This window comes from Gymnodraco acuticeps, unplaced genomic scaffold (genome assembly GCF_902827175.1).
Source record: "Gymnodraco acuticeps unplaced genomic scaffold, fGymAcu1.1, whole genome shotgun sequence".
In the NCBI taxonomy this organism is placed as follows: domain Eukaryota; kingdom Metazoa; phylum Chordata; class Actinopteri; order Perciformes; family Bathydraconidae; genus Gymnodraco; species Gymnodraco acuticeps.
Window position 1 is genome coordinate 166,933 of NW_022990682.1, and position 14,865 is coordinate 181,797.

Consider the following 14,865-nt stretch of genomic DNA (forward strand, 5'->3'; position numbering starts at 1 on the left):
CTTTGAAATGTTTCTCATAAAGCAATGAGAGCTACTAATAACTTAATTCAGATCCCATTAAGATTTAATCAAGGCTGGCGGAAGAGAAGATTTGACAAAATAACTGTGCCGAAAACTTGTATTCGTCTATTTCAGGCCTATTAGCAAAGGACCAATTATAAGATCATCAAGCTGAATTCTGAAGTAAAGCTTTGTTCTTGCTCATGTTCTGCATATGAGAAAATTAATCGCAGTTAAACGGACAAAATGTTAGCTTTTTTAATGAAACACCAAATGCACAATTTTAATTACACATGTCCTCAGTCAACAAAGTGCAAAACTGATAAAGAGAGAGGTAGATGAAAGTAAAGCGAGAAGGAGAGATGAAAGACACGGTCACAGATTATGGCATAGAGATGTTCTAAGGTACAAAGCAACGTTATCCAATGACATAAATAGGACAGTCTCAACACAATTTGCTGCCTTAAGTGTTGCACCGCTTCACTTTTGCTGTGATTAGCAGCTTGATGTCACAGCAGTTCATGCTATTCACCACCTCTGTCCTGCAAACAACTGGAAGCAGCCTGAGGGCAGATGGTGTTGTCCGTGTATATGTGTGTGTGTGTGTGTTTGTTGTATTTCTTTAACCTTTAAAGCTATTACTGCGTGTCAGTCCTTTACTCAACAAGGCATTTACCGGTGTAACAGGCAGCGAATCCAGCGAGCCGACCACTATCCACTATGTTATTAATTCCTAAAACTGTTATACGGATATTCATGGTACAGCCAGTTTGATATATCACATTTCAAGGTCAGCTCCCTTACATTGCAACCATGTTTGACTAACCTTTAGTGGTATCTAGACATGTTTAATTTGTCTTGGTTTTGAGATTTCTTTTTCGTGTGTGTCTCACAGGTTTACACTGATTTACGGTTAGCATAACACACCTAAACACACATCAACGTGCAGGTTTTATCAAGAAAGAAAAAGACCACTGGGACACTGCGGTAACTCCTGTGGTAGATTGCATGCATGCTGATAAAGCAGAAATGGCAGAATATATTTTCAAAGAAACAGTGTGCTAGTAAATAAACGTGGATGTAAACAATGTAGGATCTGGTTTGCAGATGGATTTTATAAGCCAATTTGTAAGGCTTCAAAAAGACAGTGTTTTTTGGGGGGACTTTAAAGTGGCATACTTCTTAAATCCGCATGAAAACAACTTCTTCCTGCAAACACTACTCCACTGCTGACTGCAGGACAGATATCTAATTATCAACTGATTAGTTTGGGTAAAATTATCCCCAGACACAGCAGGCAGAAAAAGACTATTATGAACAGTGTCAGACTGAATGATGAGGTGAAATTGAGACAGGACACTGATTTTGGAAATGATTAAATCCTCTGAGAACCATAACGACAATTGCATTCATCAAAATTAGAGAAACGTTATCTCAACACCAGGTCAAATGAATCCTCATGATTAGAAACCACTTGAGGCGAAGGAGACATTTAGTTGTTTTGGTTTACTAGGGTTAACTGACCCTTAAAACTTCCTTTGAATTATGAAAACTAGCTTGTCATCTAGCTTTGGAAATCCGTTGCACGTTTTTTTATACCCTCCTGCCTATAATAGCAATATCACAGTTCATAAGAAAATAAAAACACACATTATAAGGTAGGTTTAAGATGATCTGATTAATATACTATTTCATTCAAATCGCCTGTATGACTGCACGCATGAACAACTGCTGCTAAAGAACACATCATCACAGACTGCAGAAGATGATGGTGACAGTATCCTGCAAAGACGAGAATTGTCAGAATCTCCGATACAGTATTTTCCTTCTTTATCATTAAGAAAGACAGAGAAGCAAATAAACTCCTTACACTGATATGTCCTGCTGGGTTATGGTCTTGAGCCAATGTTAGACACGACTGTGACTTGCAGCTCAATCATTTATGGTATGACTTGTGTGTAATGACGCACTGCTTCAATTATATATGTTTAATGATAACCTGCTTCCCAGCCGGAGGCTATTAAAACATGGCTCTTCCCCCGGAGGCTTCTCTCGTTCCACCTGCCATCGTCAGCATGAGCTCATTGGTCGAAGCATTGATCCTAAAGCCCCTGTGCTTTGGTGGTACGAGGAGAATACTGCACAATGAAAGAAGTAGTGTGCAGACCAGATCAGTTTATTCACCATACAAACAGTGGCTTTTGCAAGGGATTAACCAACACGGTCTACTGCAGAATGAATCAGAAGTTGTGTGTGTTTTGCATCCTACAGGACGGACAAATCAATCATATTTCCCTGCTGATACTAGCCTTCAAAGGTTGGTCATAGTGGTTGTTTCATCCTCCCTTTCTTCGACTTGAAAGTAGGTTTGTGATGTTTTGCTTCTGTGATGCCCAGAAAAACCGAGAACGTCCCTGTCCATGGTAATGATGTCTTTGTTATCAGCTGACGGACCATATATTCTCTCACCCGAATGCCTCCTCAAAGGCAGGAAACCTATTTCCACAGACTCGATTCCCAAAGGTAATGATCCTGCGTTCTCATTCACGGAGTGTCTTCTTGTGGGCAGGAAGTCCGCTCTTTCTACAGAGAGATGTGGTATTTGGAGCTGACACGGGAACAAGGAGCTGTCACACACGGTGGGACTGGAGCGACACCAGTCTGAGATGCTGTGGTCAGATCCCGCTCGGCTGTCTGAACTGTCTCCGACCCTCTGCCCGAGCCCTTGGCCTCGAGCCAAGCTCAACATCCTTGGGATCGCAACAATGGATGCAGACGCCGCCACAGCAGCAGCGGCAATATGGCGGCGCTCAGCAGAAGTCCCTTTAGAGTCTGTGATCACCGTGGAAGGAGACGCCACCGCCGCTGAGCTGGAGAACGTGGAGGAGCCGAAGAAAGACGCCACTTTCTGGTAGTACCGCGTCCGCATCCCTTTGGCCGAGCGGTACAGATCCCCGATGAAACAGTAGCAGATGGGGTTCAGGCTGGAGTTTGTCAGGCCGAGCCACTGGGCAAACGGCCGCGTCTGCAGGAGCCAAGATGGTGGCTTTTGTTCGCAGTCGATCCAAAGGTCAGCCAAGTAGAGCGGCAGCCACGACACGGCGAATAACAGCACCAGACACACCACCATCTTGGCGATCTTCTGGCGCATCTTGAGGCGTGAGGCGTGCAGAGCTTTGCTGCGAGGATCCAGATCAGCGAACGTGGATTTTTTTCCTCCCCAAAGTCGCCTGCCAGTCAGGAAGCCTATAGTGAGGTTAAATGTCACAGGCAGACAGTAGAGCATCACGAACAGCAGCACGTTGTATCTGAGGAAGAAAAGTAAAAAAAAATGTAGGGAAAGCTCTTTAAAAACATAAATATTCATAAATGAAGTCGGTTCTCTCTATTTCTACTTATAAGATCTATCTGTATGTGGTAAAACACTTAAGGTGTAGTTATTTTCCGTTGCTGAATATGCTCTTCTCTACTGTTTAGAAATGCATGATGAGTCAAGAATATTTAATTCAACATCCTTCCTCTGAAGTTATGGATGGATCGCAGCTTAAACTCATTAGTGTTTTTGAAAGGAGCTCATTCATTGACATAACAATGAGCTCCTTTCAGAACCATGCATGTGCTTCTCTTTTCACCAACAAAATACAAGGTCAATATGACAGTATTGAAAACAACAGCATTGTCTTGAAACTCCCATAAGGTTCAAGGGTATCTGTGGATAATCAACACTATACCCACAGTTGCCAGCACACAGTTGCAAAGTGAGTGGCAGACAATGAAGCTGGAATGGCATATGAAGAAAAAGCTGAGTTCACACAATAGAGATGACTCATAATTAGGGAAAACAACACGGGAACATTCTGACAAAAGGTCTCTAAACCTGTTTTAATTCAAATAGCACTGAAAAGCAAAGAAAATTGGTTGTGGACCAAACTGATTACATATTGACATTAAGTTACTTTAAGTTGGAAAGACTAAAAACAGCTGACAGCCAAACTCCACGTATCACGTTTGTGATCCAAAAAACTATCACAGAAAACATCTACTTGATAAAAGTCTAATAGTATCCTCAAAACACCAAGGAACATATTGCTGGGTAAAAGTTGCATCTAGCTGAGTAAAGTCAAAATATCTTTGCTTTGGTTTCGATGAAGAAAAGGAATGAGAAAAAATATGTAATGCGACAGATCACTGATTTATTTTTACGGAGCAGCTCATCAGTGAGCACTCTCTTAGTGACAGCGGTCCTCAGATTCCACATGCTAAATTGGCCATTGAGAGAACTGCTGGACACACAAGAATTGCTAATGCTTGATGAAGTAACTTTAGCCAAGTAGCATCTAATGACTCACTGTAAACTGAGTGTGTCAGGCTGCATCATGGTTTGTAAGTACACAAAAGATCTAAAATTCGTTGGAGGCCAGAGCGGCTGAGATTAGATCACAGACTAGATTTGAGTCTGTTGGAGAACCTACCCTTGTTTAAGGCGATGCTGAGGCCACTTCTCCTCACAGACCAAGATGGCAAACGTCTCAAAGCTGATCTCCCGGCGCCGGTTCATCACGGCAATAGGAGCGCACATGATCGAAGACACCGTCCACACCACGGCGACGGTTGCCAAGATTCGACAGCGGGTAAACATGGAACGAGCTCTCAGTGGAGAGCGAACACTGTAGTAGCGATTCACGCTGATCACAGTTAGCGTTAACACACTAGCAGAGACCGAAACAGCCTGCGTGAAGGGCACCGCCCGGCAGAGCAGATCCCCGTAGACCCAGACCGAGTAGATCTGGCTCCCCAGGGTGATGGGCATGCAGACCAGCACCACAGCCAGGTCGCACACCGCCAGGTTCACCAGGAGGCTGCGCGTGGCGCTGACGCCCGCCAGCTGCCGGCTGCGCCTGTTGGTGAGGACGCGCAGGGACATCAAATTCCCAACAAATCCCAGAATGAAAGACAGGCAGTACATGACAGTCAGAGCGATGGTGCTGGGCTCGTGCAGAGTCCAGAGGAACATGCTCTCCAGATTAGCCAAGTCCTTCAAATAAAAGGTGGAGGACAAGGGATCATGGTCAAAAGTGGGCGTCTGTTGAGAGGATGAGAGTAAAGGGGTGAGGATTAAAGCGGGGTTGAGGAGAGAGGAGGGCAGCAGAGAGGGGAGAGGTGGATTGAGGGAGGCAGTGGGGGAATTTAAAGTGGAGGGAAGCATTATTGAGCTGTGGAAGCTGAAGGTGTGGTTGAGTACTTCCCGAGACTCGTCGTACTGCAGCAGCGGAGAGAAGCTGGGCTGGACTGAGCTCCAGTCTGTCGGCTGGACCCGGGACAGATCCATGCTGCCCTGCCCGTGGAGAAAAAGGTTTGAGAAGTATGAAAATCCCTCGTCTGTAAGGCTTACTGTAGTGGCTTCCCTTGGTCCTCATTCAAATCCATTCAGAGACACAGCAGAGGAGAACAAAATCCAAAAAGGCCTTATGTCAAAATAAATAAATACAGGTTCCAGTCATGTGGTACGCAGGTCCGTATGTTCTGTGAGGATAAACATATTTGTAAAAGGATGGAAATCATGGTCCCCCATCTTTTGTTGCATCCTATGAGTCAGCTGGAGTCGTGCAGTCTGCATGTAACATATGTACATTCAATCCTCCAGGGAGTGGCTGTCTGAACCAGATAGTCCCTCTCCAGTTGGTAATAGACTTCTCACCTTCAAGAAAACAAAGATCCCTTTCTCTCTTGTCGTCCTCCTCCTCGCACCTTTAGTCCTTCACAGGTCTGCAATCAGATCTGTTTAGAGAAAACATCACATCAATCAGAGGATGGTTTACACCCTTCAGCTGTATTAATATCTCTGTAGCAGCGCAGACAACAGATAACAACACATTCCTGGATAGAAAAACACTGAAAAGCTTTTAACATCTCCTCATAGTGTGTTTGTATCACATGCCTCTCCCAGTAGGTGGTAGAAAACACTCAGTAAGGGACAAAGTGAGAAAGGAAAGGATTGTATATTTTATAAGGGCACATGGTAAAGCAACTGGTTTGCAGCATTGAATTAATGTGAATTATTCATTGAATAAGCGCATCTAGCAGGATGTTAAGTCTCATTTTGCATATGGACAAAGAGAGCCAGCCAAGATAAAATGATTGCCATTAAAAGGAGGTTTAAGTACAACATGGCAGGACAGAAACTTAAATATGTCATGCTATATTATATTTTAAGTAAATTAAAGGGAAAGAGCTGCTTGTTAAAATGATGATCTTACCCTCAGAGAAAAGCAAATCCAGTTACTGTTTACTGCTCGATCCTCTTCAAAGCTGACAGCCTGGAGATGTTGAATAAAGCAGCCAGGTGCTGCCTGGGGATCTGCACCAAAAAGATTAATAAAAGTTGTTGCCCGTGAATCGCTCACAGCAGCAGATACACGCGCTGCTAATAATCCACCTCTGAGTCTCACAGCTACAGAGGGGTTTGTTGTCGGAAGAGCTCTTTGTGTTTCCGACAGCTTTTATTTTTCTCTAATGGGGTCCTCACATGTCTGCGCTCCTGCCAACGGGATCTCCGAGCCTCCGCAGGACTGAGATGGGAGAGGTGTAAAGTGAGGGAGGGAGGGAGGGAGGGAGGGAGGGAGGGAGGGAGGCAGGCAGCAGCTGCCACACACACACAAACACACACACACACACACACACACACACACACACACACACACACACACACACACACACACAAACACACACACATACACAGTCGCATACACACACAGTCAGTCGCATACGCACACACACACACACACACACACACACACACACACACACACACACACACACACACACACACACGGTCAGTCGCATACACACACACGCTCTGCCGCGCAGCTCCTTTGGCACTCTTTATAAACCTCTAATCAATCAAAAAAGTGTGTCACTCCGCAGGCTTCCCCCTATTTCTTCATGTTTCCGCTACAACATATTGTAATTGACGTTTTTCTCCTTTCTTGATGATCAGAAATAAGAGGATAAGTGGATTCCCTCTCCTCTGATTGATTATAGCAGACAAATAGCTTATTGATTGGTGCTTATTTCCCTGTCTTCTCTTTCACAACAACGACAAGTTATGACAACATCGATGGAGTATACAATATTATATCACAGTAGAAATATTCCTATCTGGTCTCAGTGAACACATCCCTTTATGAATAAATGATGGGGTAGGAAAATAAATGTTGTAGGAAAGACACAAACATGTGTATAAAAGTATGTTTTATGTATTGACAATGATATTTACTCACTGCAGCCTATAACTTTGCTTGAGTACGTGCTATTTCTTCATCGTTATACCTCGACATAACATCTCAGTATAACCTGCTGTCGGGGCCCCATAGGGCAAAGATGGTGCCTGGCCCCTATTGACTCACTTTAAATATGACACTTCATTATTTCCCAAGACACAGTCAGTGTCAGAGTCACAGAGAGGAGACTTACTCGATGCTGGAGTAATAGTCTTGCCCTATTTCTTTCTGTGTCTATGTTTATGTGTCTACTCAATGGCCGGGGCTTATTTATTGTGAAGGACATGTGGAATTATTTTTATTTTCTTCCACTTATGAAAAAATGCCCACCCGCATTTATGTCCTTCATAAGAGGTTCGGGTCAATCTGACCCGGATACAATACGAGGACAGACAGACAGAGAAAAACACACAGAAACACAGAAACTAAAGACACACACACACACACACACACACACACACACACACACACACACACACACACACACACACACACACCACACACACACACACACACACCACACACACCACACACACACACACACACACACACACACACACACACACACCACACACACACACACACACACACACACACACACCACACACCACACACACACACACACACCACACACACACACACACACACCACACACCACACCCACCACAACACACACACACACACACACACCACACACCCACACACACCCACACACACACACACACACACAATTGTATGCATAGAGAAGCTGTTTTGATCCTTTTCCCCTTGATCTTTACCCTTTGTAGTGTTGAACACAAAACTATCCTAGAACATTATAAACATTTTAGATCTTCCAGAAATGTATAAACATTTTACATTTTCTCGCACTGTCCCCCCTCGCACCTGCACGCCGGAGGAGGGACTAAACAGAGACATAACCTCAGTGTAGTAACAGTGTAGTGCAGAACTACAATTATCTACCAACAAAATGGCCAAAAGATATTCTGCTCAGAGCCTTGGAGCTAATAATGGATGAGAGTGAGTGGAATGCATTAGAGGAACACGGTGAAGTGGAACAGGAAGACATTTCTGAAGATGAGGATAATGTGGAGGTAAACTCAGAATTTGACAGCAAATTGGAAGATGAACTTGACTCAGAGCCAGCTGCTGGAAGACCCCCACAGCCAGCCGCAAGAAGACCCCCACAGTCAGCTGTGAGGTCTGTGGACCCTCAAAGGACTCCAAGACACAGACTACATGCAGCAACTGCAACAAGTACATCTGTGCTATACACACAAAGAAGTTCTGCACATCATGTGTTTCCTAAACGGACTTGCCCATTGATCACATGATGTTCTGCAGCGTCACTTCATCAATATGTTTTTCGGATATACTGTATTTTATGAATAGTGACTGTTAATTGTTTTTATTTGCTTTGTGTTTATATCTGTTCTATGTCATTTATATGGATGTTTCATTCTCTCTATATTTCACAGCCAAATACTTTTGGATGTGTGGTTCTTGTGTTCCAATTGCAGCTAAATTGCTTTATTTCCTTCAGGGCTTTGATTATTATATGACAGATTAAAAATAATAAACATTAATGAAAAAATGTTTCATTTACATTAATCAGAAAAGCATGAGAAAAATGTAAACCTAGTTTTTATTAGTGTATTTTTTTTTAACATAAATTACATTTTTATCACAAAAAACGATGGACACTTCCATTGTTACATTTGATCTAGCAAAGAGTATTTTCAAAAACTAATCATATATTTCATTTATATTGTTGGGGAATGAGTTAAAGACAATATATATAAAGAATTGTGCATGTTGAATTTAGTTCTGTATTTTTTTTAAACCCTTAAATATGTCCCGGGTCAATTTGACCCGAACATTACCAAAGGGTGCGAAATGTGAACATAACACAAGGGATAAAGCAATATATTAAACCCAACTTAATTGAGGAATATATGAGCAGAATATAAAGTGAAATAATAAAGATATTAAAGGTATATTTTGACTTCCGAAATACACAGGGAAAAGATGAAAAGATCAGTATTAAAAATTGAAAAAAGCTTGTCCTAGTTGGTATTGTACTGAAAAATAAAATGAATTTTTTTTATAACATACTATGTTTTAAAAAATACATTAAAACTAACTCAATCAAACTCACTCACCCATCAGCATGAAATGCTGCAATGGTAATTAGATGAATTAGTAAAAAATAAGTAAATATGTATTTATTTTATTCACTTCAGTGTATACTTCCAATTCAAACCAATGTAATTATAATATAGTATAACTTTTGTTTTTGGTACTTTCAGTTGATCTAATACTTTTGTACGTCCTCTTACATGCTAAATAATGAATTGCAGGACTTTGATATGTGTCAGGTATTGCTTGATTATAGTGTTTCTGTTTCTACATTAAAGGTCACCTATTGTGCAAAATCCACTTTTCCATGTCTTTTGTACATCAACATGTGTCCCCTCTGTGTTTAGAGATTCTGAAAGTTTCAGGAAAAAAGATTCTCTCACTTTTTGTTCTGATCCATTTATATAAAAACCTGTCTGAAAATGAGCTGATCAGATCTTGGCCACTTTATGATGTCATAACGATTTTTTTGGCTTGTGTAACCATTAGCCAATCAGCAACCAAGGTAACCCCCCCCCCCCCCCCCACCTTATCACCTGAATCTCCTCCTAGAGCACCATTGAGTTCTTTTTAACCAAATATCTCTCAGAGGGGCGTGGGGAGGGGCTCCTTATTTTCATCTAAAGTAACAGACAGAGAATCAGCACTTTAGAAACAGGGCTGAAACAGAGGGGATTATGGGATGCTGCAATGATTGGTATTTCGATGCCAAACACTTCAGGGACATGTTTGTATATATCTGAGAACTTTAATATATTGAGGAAAAACAGTATAATAGGTGACCTTTAAAATCACTGGGCTCTGCTTCTGTACATTGCATTCAAAACTCACCTCTTTGAAAGTCAACACACAGTTGGCACTCCTTATTCTCATAATAATCGAGTAAATGGATTACAAAATAAACCTCATTCAGAACCAGAAAGGTCTTTTAACAAAAGCTAGGGCTCCATTAGCTAACAATAGTCATGATGAAACACTTCCTATCTGAAGGGCAAGCAGTACAATGTGCTTCAAAAAAGTACACTGTAAGAAACGCACCGTGAAATTCACAGTATTTAACTGGCAGCAATTGACAAGTTACTTACTGTAGTTCATTTTACAGTAAGTAACTTGTCAATTGCTGCCAGTTAAATACTGTAAAGGTAATCACAGTATTTACAAGTTTTTATTTACAGTAACAGTGTAAAATGAAACACAGTAACTTCCAAGTACTGTATTTGTGTTTACGGTAATATTGTTTTAACTGTAAAATTAAACACCGTAAATAGCATTTACTTTATTTGGTATTACAGTAGTAGTATTATAGCTGTAAAATGAAACACAGTAACTTCCAAGTACTGTATTTGTGTTTACGGTAATAGTGTTTTAACTGTAAAATGAAACACAGTAATATTGAATTACTTTATTTTTTGTTACAGCAGTAGTGTTATAGCTGTAAAATAAAACAGTAATTTCCAAGCATTGTATTTTTGTTTATGGTAATAGAATTTTAACTATAAAATAAAACACTGCCATTTAAAAAGTACTGTATTTTTGTTTACGGTAATAGTGTTTCAATTGTAAAATAGAAACTTTAATGCTATAATTTTAAGTTACAGTATCAGTATTGTAAAACTATTTATTATAGTATATGTCATGCTGGTAATTTACAGATTACCAGAGATTCTTGACACAATTTTAAAGCTCACCAATAACTGCAGGGAGACAGCAAACAATACATTTTAACAATGTATTCTTAATTGTTGAATGATATCAAGACCATGTATTTTCTTATGCTAAATGATAAATATTTTCCTCCATAAAACAATCGATATTATAGGTGGGGTAGGTAAGTTTCAGAAACCGGCTCGAGATACACTTTCTGTTATATTCCATGGAATGCTCTTAACATCCCGATAGCAATGAATATCTTAAGTGCTTTGACAAAAAATCCATTAAAAAATGTCATCTGTGGAAGCCGTAGTACTGTAAAAAGTACAACCAATTGGATTGCCGCCCTGTCTGTCAGCCTTCCATCTCGTGCACGCACAAATGTATCTCGTGCCGTCATTGGGCGTGCATTGCAGCAGTACTTCAATGACTCGCCAGCAACAGGCGGCCACTTTCACCAGTCTGCTGACGTCATGTGCGCGTTCATGTGTGTTGGAGGAGGTGCTCTGTAAGGAAGTCTGAAGGAAGGGGCAGATTCTTTTCGGCTGTGTACTTTCAAATTTGAGTGCACTCGAGCCGGTTTCTGAAACTTACCTACCCCACCTTTAATATCCAAACACATGGAGATTGCATTTTTAAAACAGTGGCGATAACAAAACACAAAGAATATGAAGCCATTTAGAGACGTGCTTTAGTTGAAAAGGTGTCACGACCTCGACACAAACTGGAGAACCCAAATGCATGACCCAGGGACACAGTCTTGAATGTAACAAATATTTTCTTTTTAATGTCATTGAACAGAAAATCCCTCTAAAATAAACTTAAACTAACAAAACAACAAAACCTGACAAGACTGGAAACGATCCTCTCTTTGCTGAGGCCTGGTACGACCACACGTGGGAACAAACATGAACTGACACAGGACAGGGGGGAGACAGGACTATTCAAACATGAGGTGAGTGGGAACAGGTGGAAACAATCAGGGGTGGGGCTGACGATGGCGGGAAAACACACAAAGGAAGGAAGTAACAGGGCCGGAAATGAGAAACAAGAGGGAAAATGAAACAGGAAATGGAAAAGGAGACACAACATGAAACACAGGGACTTAACTAGAGATGAATGACATAAATAGACATACCTGTCATGACGTGAATAAACATGAAAACCTTACTAAACATAAAATGACAGACATAATACATAAACATAACTAACACATTTGACGAGACACAACAAAAGGCACTGTTTGGCAAATACATTATCACTATTCTTAGATAATACACAATATTTGAAAACACTTTGAATACAAACAACCAAATGCATGCAGGAATGGACCCTGTACTGAACTTACAAACCTTACACATGTAAGACATTTTGATAAGCTTGCCGAGTACAGTTAGCTTAACTTGCTTTTTCATTAAGCGGCCTGACGTCGGACTGTCACACTTTGGCAAGGGTTACATAAATTAACTGACAAAATTATTTGTATTAATTACTTTCTTTGTCTCTTGAGTTACCATGTCCATTGGGGGAGTTTACTTCCTGGTTCAGCAAAGGGCGTGGCCTAGCGCTGAGGACTAAATACTGCAAGGAGCCAATTGGGACAAACCAACTGCTTCCATGTTAAAGGGGGAATTTGGGTTTTGTCAGTGTCCTTTGTGTATTCTGTTACTATTAATTATCCCTTGGTTTCAACTTGGTTTGGCCAAGCCACTATATAGGTTCCTTGGTTTTTCATTGTAGCAGGTCAGTTTGTTGAGTTAACACCTAAGTGTTAAGTTGATGCCATGTTTCTTTGAGGCAGTGGCGGCCGGCCCCCACCTCTTCCCACATTAAAAAAAAAAGATTAAAAAAAAGATTCAATTAAAACATTTTATTTTTTTTTTTTTTTTTAAATATATATATTTTATATTTTTATTTGTAATGAACAAGGTAAATATCATACAATTGGTATCAGTAAAATGTATAATCTACAATAAAATCTCGTTTCAAATTATGTTACGATGTCTAAAGTTACTGATAAGTCACATGTTTCCTGCTTGGCCTTGCCCATGGCATTAGTTTATCATTACCGGGCGGAGCCCCCGAGCCAAACAGCAGCAACCAGCACGTTGCAAAAGTCTCAATAGTAAACTGTGCCGCCGAAACATAATTTCAGCCAATCAGCGCCGTCAAATATTTTGGTCACGAGGGCGCTCACGTTGGCGCCCACGTTGCTTATGTGACGTGAGTTGTTTTTTAGACTCGTGAGTGACCAAGGTGACGCAGTATTTAGAATGGTGTGCAGGTGGAGTCGCCGGACCTCGGTCCGCACCCAATTCCGTGCAAGAGCTACTCTCCAATCCTTTCCAAAGGAGAAGTTTGGGAGATAAATTGACACTTAAAGACCTTGGACCGGACCAACCCGATTTGTATATATCACAGCAAGCTCGTGAAAAAGACAAAACGTATCAACGAGGCTAGCTGGATGCAAACGATGCAAACAGGTAAATGCTATCTTTTGTTTCCCATACTAACCGGTATCAGTATGTTGTTACGTCGGCATAATTTAGAAACGTGTATTACAATTTAATCACGGTAAAATATGTTCATTTTGTTGTAGTTGTAGCTCCCGAGCCAGCGCGTCTTGTTTGAATGATGCGAGTAAACACAGCTGGCAGCCGCGGTGAAACTCGAGCGACTAGAGCGGTGCGATAGGAGCGTTTAGAGCGAAGCGAATATTCGCATCGCGTCCGGTCTGAACGCAGCATTAAAGCGAGCTCCGCGCTGCACTGGAAACGCGCCATTACATCACCAGAAGTCCTAATTTAAGGGGTCATTTCTCCCAAAAAAAAATTGTTTACTCACTATATCAAAAGCCCCACCAAAAATATTTTCCACCAGCCGCCACTGCTTTGAGGTATTCTCTAGTGATGGCAAAATGAAGCTTTGAATGAAGCATCGAACCACTTGGACAATTGTGTCGGAAATAGGTTCATTTCTCGAAGCTTCAGTTACAGCGACCTCTCCTGGCGAAGTGCAAGTTCATACGTTAAGAGTTTAACGTATCTTTGCCTTGAAAAATATTCGATGCACACACACACTAAGACTGAATATCATGTTTTATTTGCAATTAAAGATTGATAATTGTGTGTATTGGGTTATTGAGAAGAGACTAGAGAGTGCTGGAAAAAAATGTGGGTGGAGAGGGCCTTTTATCAGTTAAAGTATTAAAGTTGAAAAGCAATGATTAAAAGTTTAACTATTCCGGGCTTTGAACCAGCTGCGCGGAGGACATCTCCGCATCCTGGCCGCCGGATCCATCAACTGGGCTATCTATTCCTTAAAGGGATAGTGGAAATCCGCGGATTTTGGGTTTAACTTATGTATTTTTATTAAAAATAAGCATAATAAACAATTTTTTTTTATTTCATGCGCCTAGTTTCATTTTATTTTCAATTTTACTGCGCCCTCTCAATGAAACGAAATACTTCAGGAATCGTCGGGAATCTTCGGGTGATGACGAGAGCATAGGAAGACGGGCACAAACAATGGCGGACATTCAATAGCATTTGCATGTGAATAGCCGACCTTTATTATGGTGAATAGATGTGTTTTGTATGGCTGTAGTGCGACAGAAAAATTCTACGTGACACAACGACATTGGATTAACCTTGAGATGCGTTTTTATTCCGTTGAACACAACTTTTGATCACAAATCAAAAAAGGTAAGACGTAATTATTGTAATATTTTTGGAACCGGATGTTGTTTACTTTCTCTTTTCTGGCTAATAGCTCCAGGAATTCGAGGTCTTACAGT

At 41.1% G+C, this 14,865-nt stretch overlaps 1 protein-coding gene across 1 annotated transcript; it reads right to left on the reverse strand.

Moving 5' to 3' along the window:
- Nucleotides 1-257: 257 nt before the first annotated feature.
- LOC117555334 (neuropeptide Y receptor type 4-like) lies at nt 258-6,550 on the reverse strand. Its single transcript, XM_034230198.1, has 4 exons — nt 6,258-6,550; nt 5,699-5,778; nt 4,473-5,335; nt 258-3,308 (listed from the first exon to the last, which is right to left on the reverse strand). The coding sequence occupies exons 3-4, from the start codon at nt 5,327-5,329 to the stop codon at nt 2,312-2,314; spliced, it is 1,854 nt and encodes a 617-aa protein (XP_034086089.1). The 5' UTR covers nt 5,330-5,335; nt 5,699-5,778; nt 6,258-6,550; the 3' UTR covers nt 258-2,311.
- Nucleotides 6,551-14,865: the final 8,315 nt, after the last annotated feature.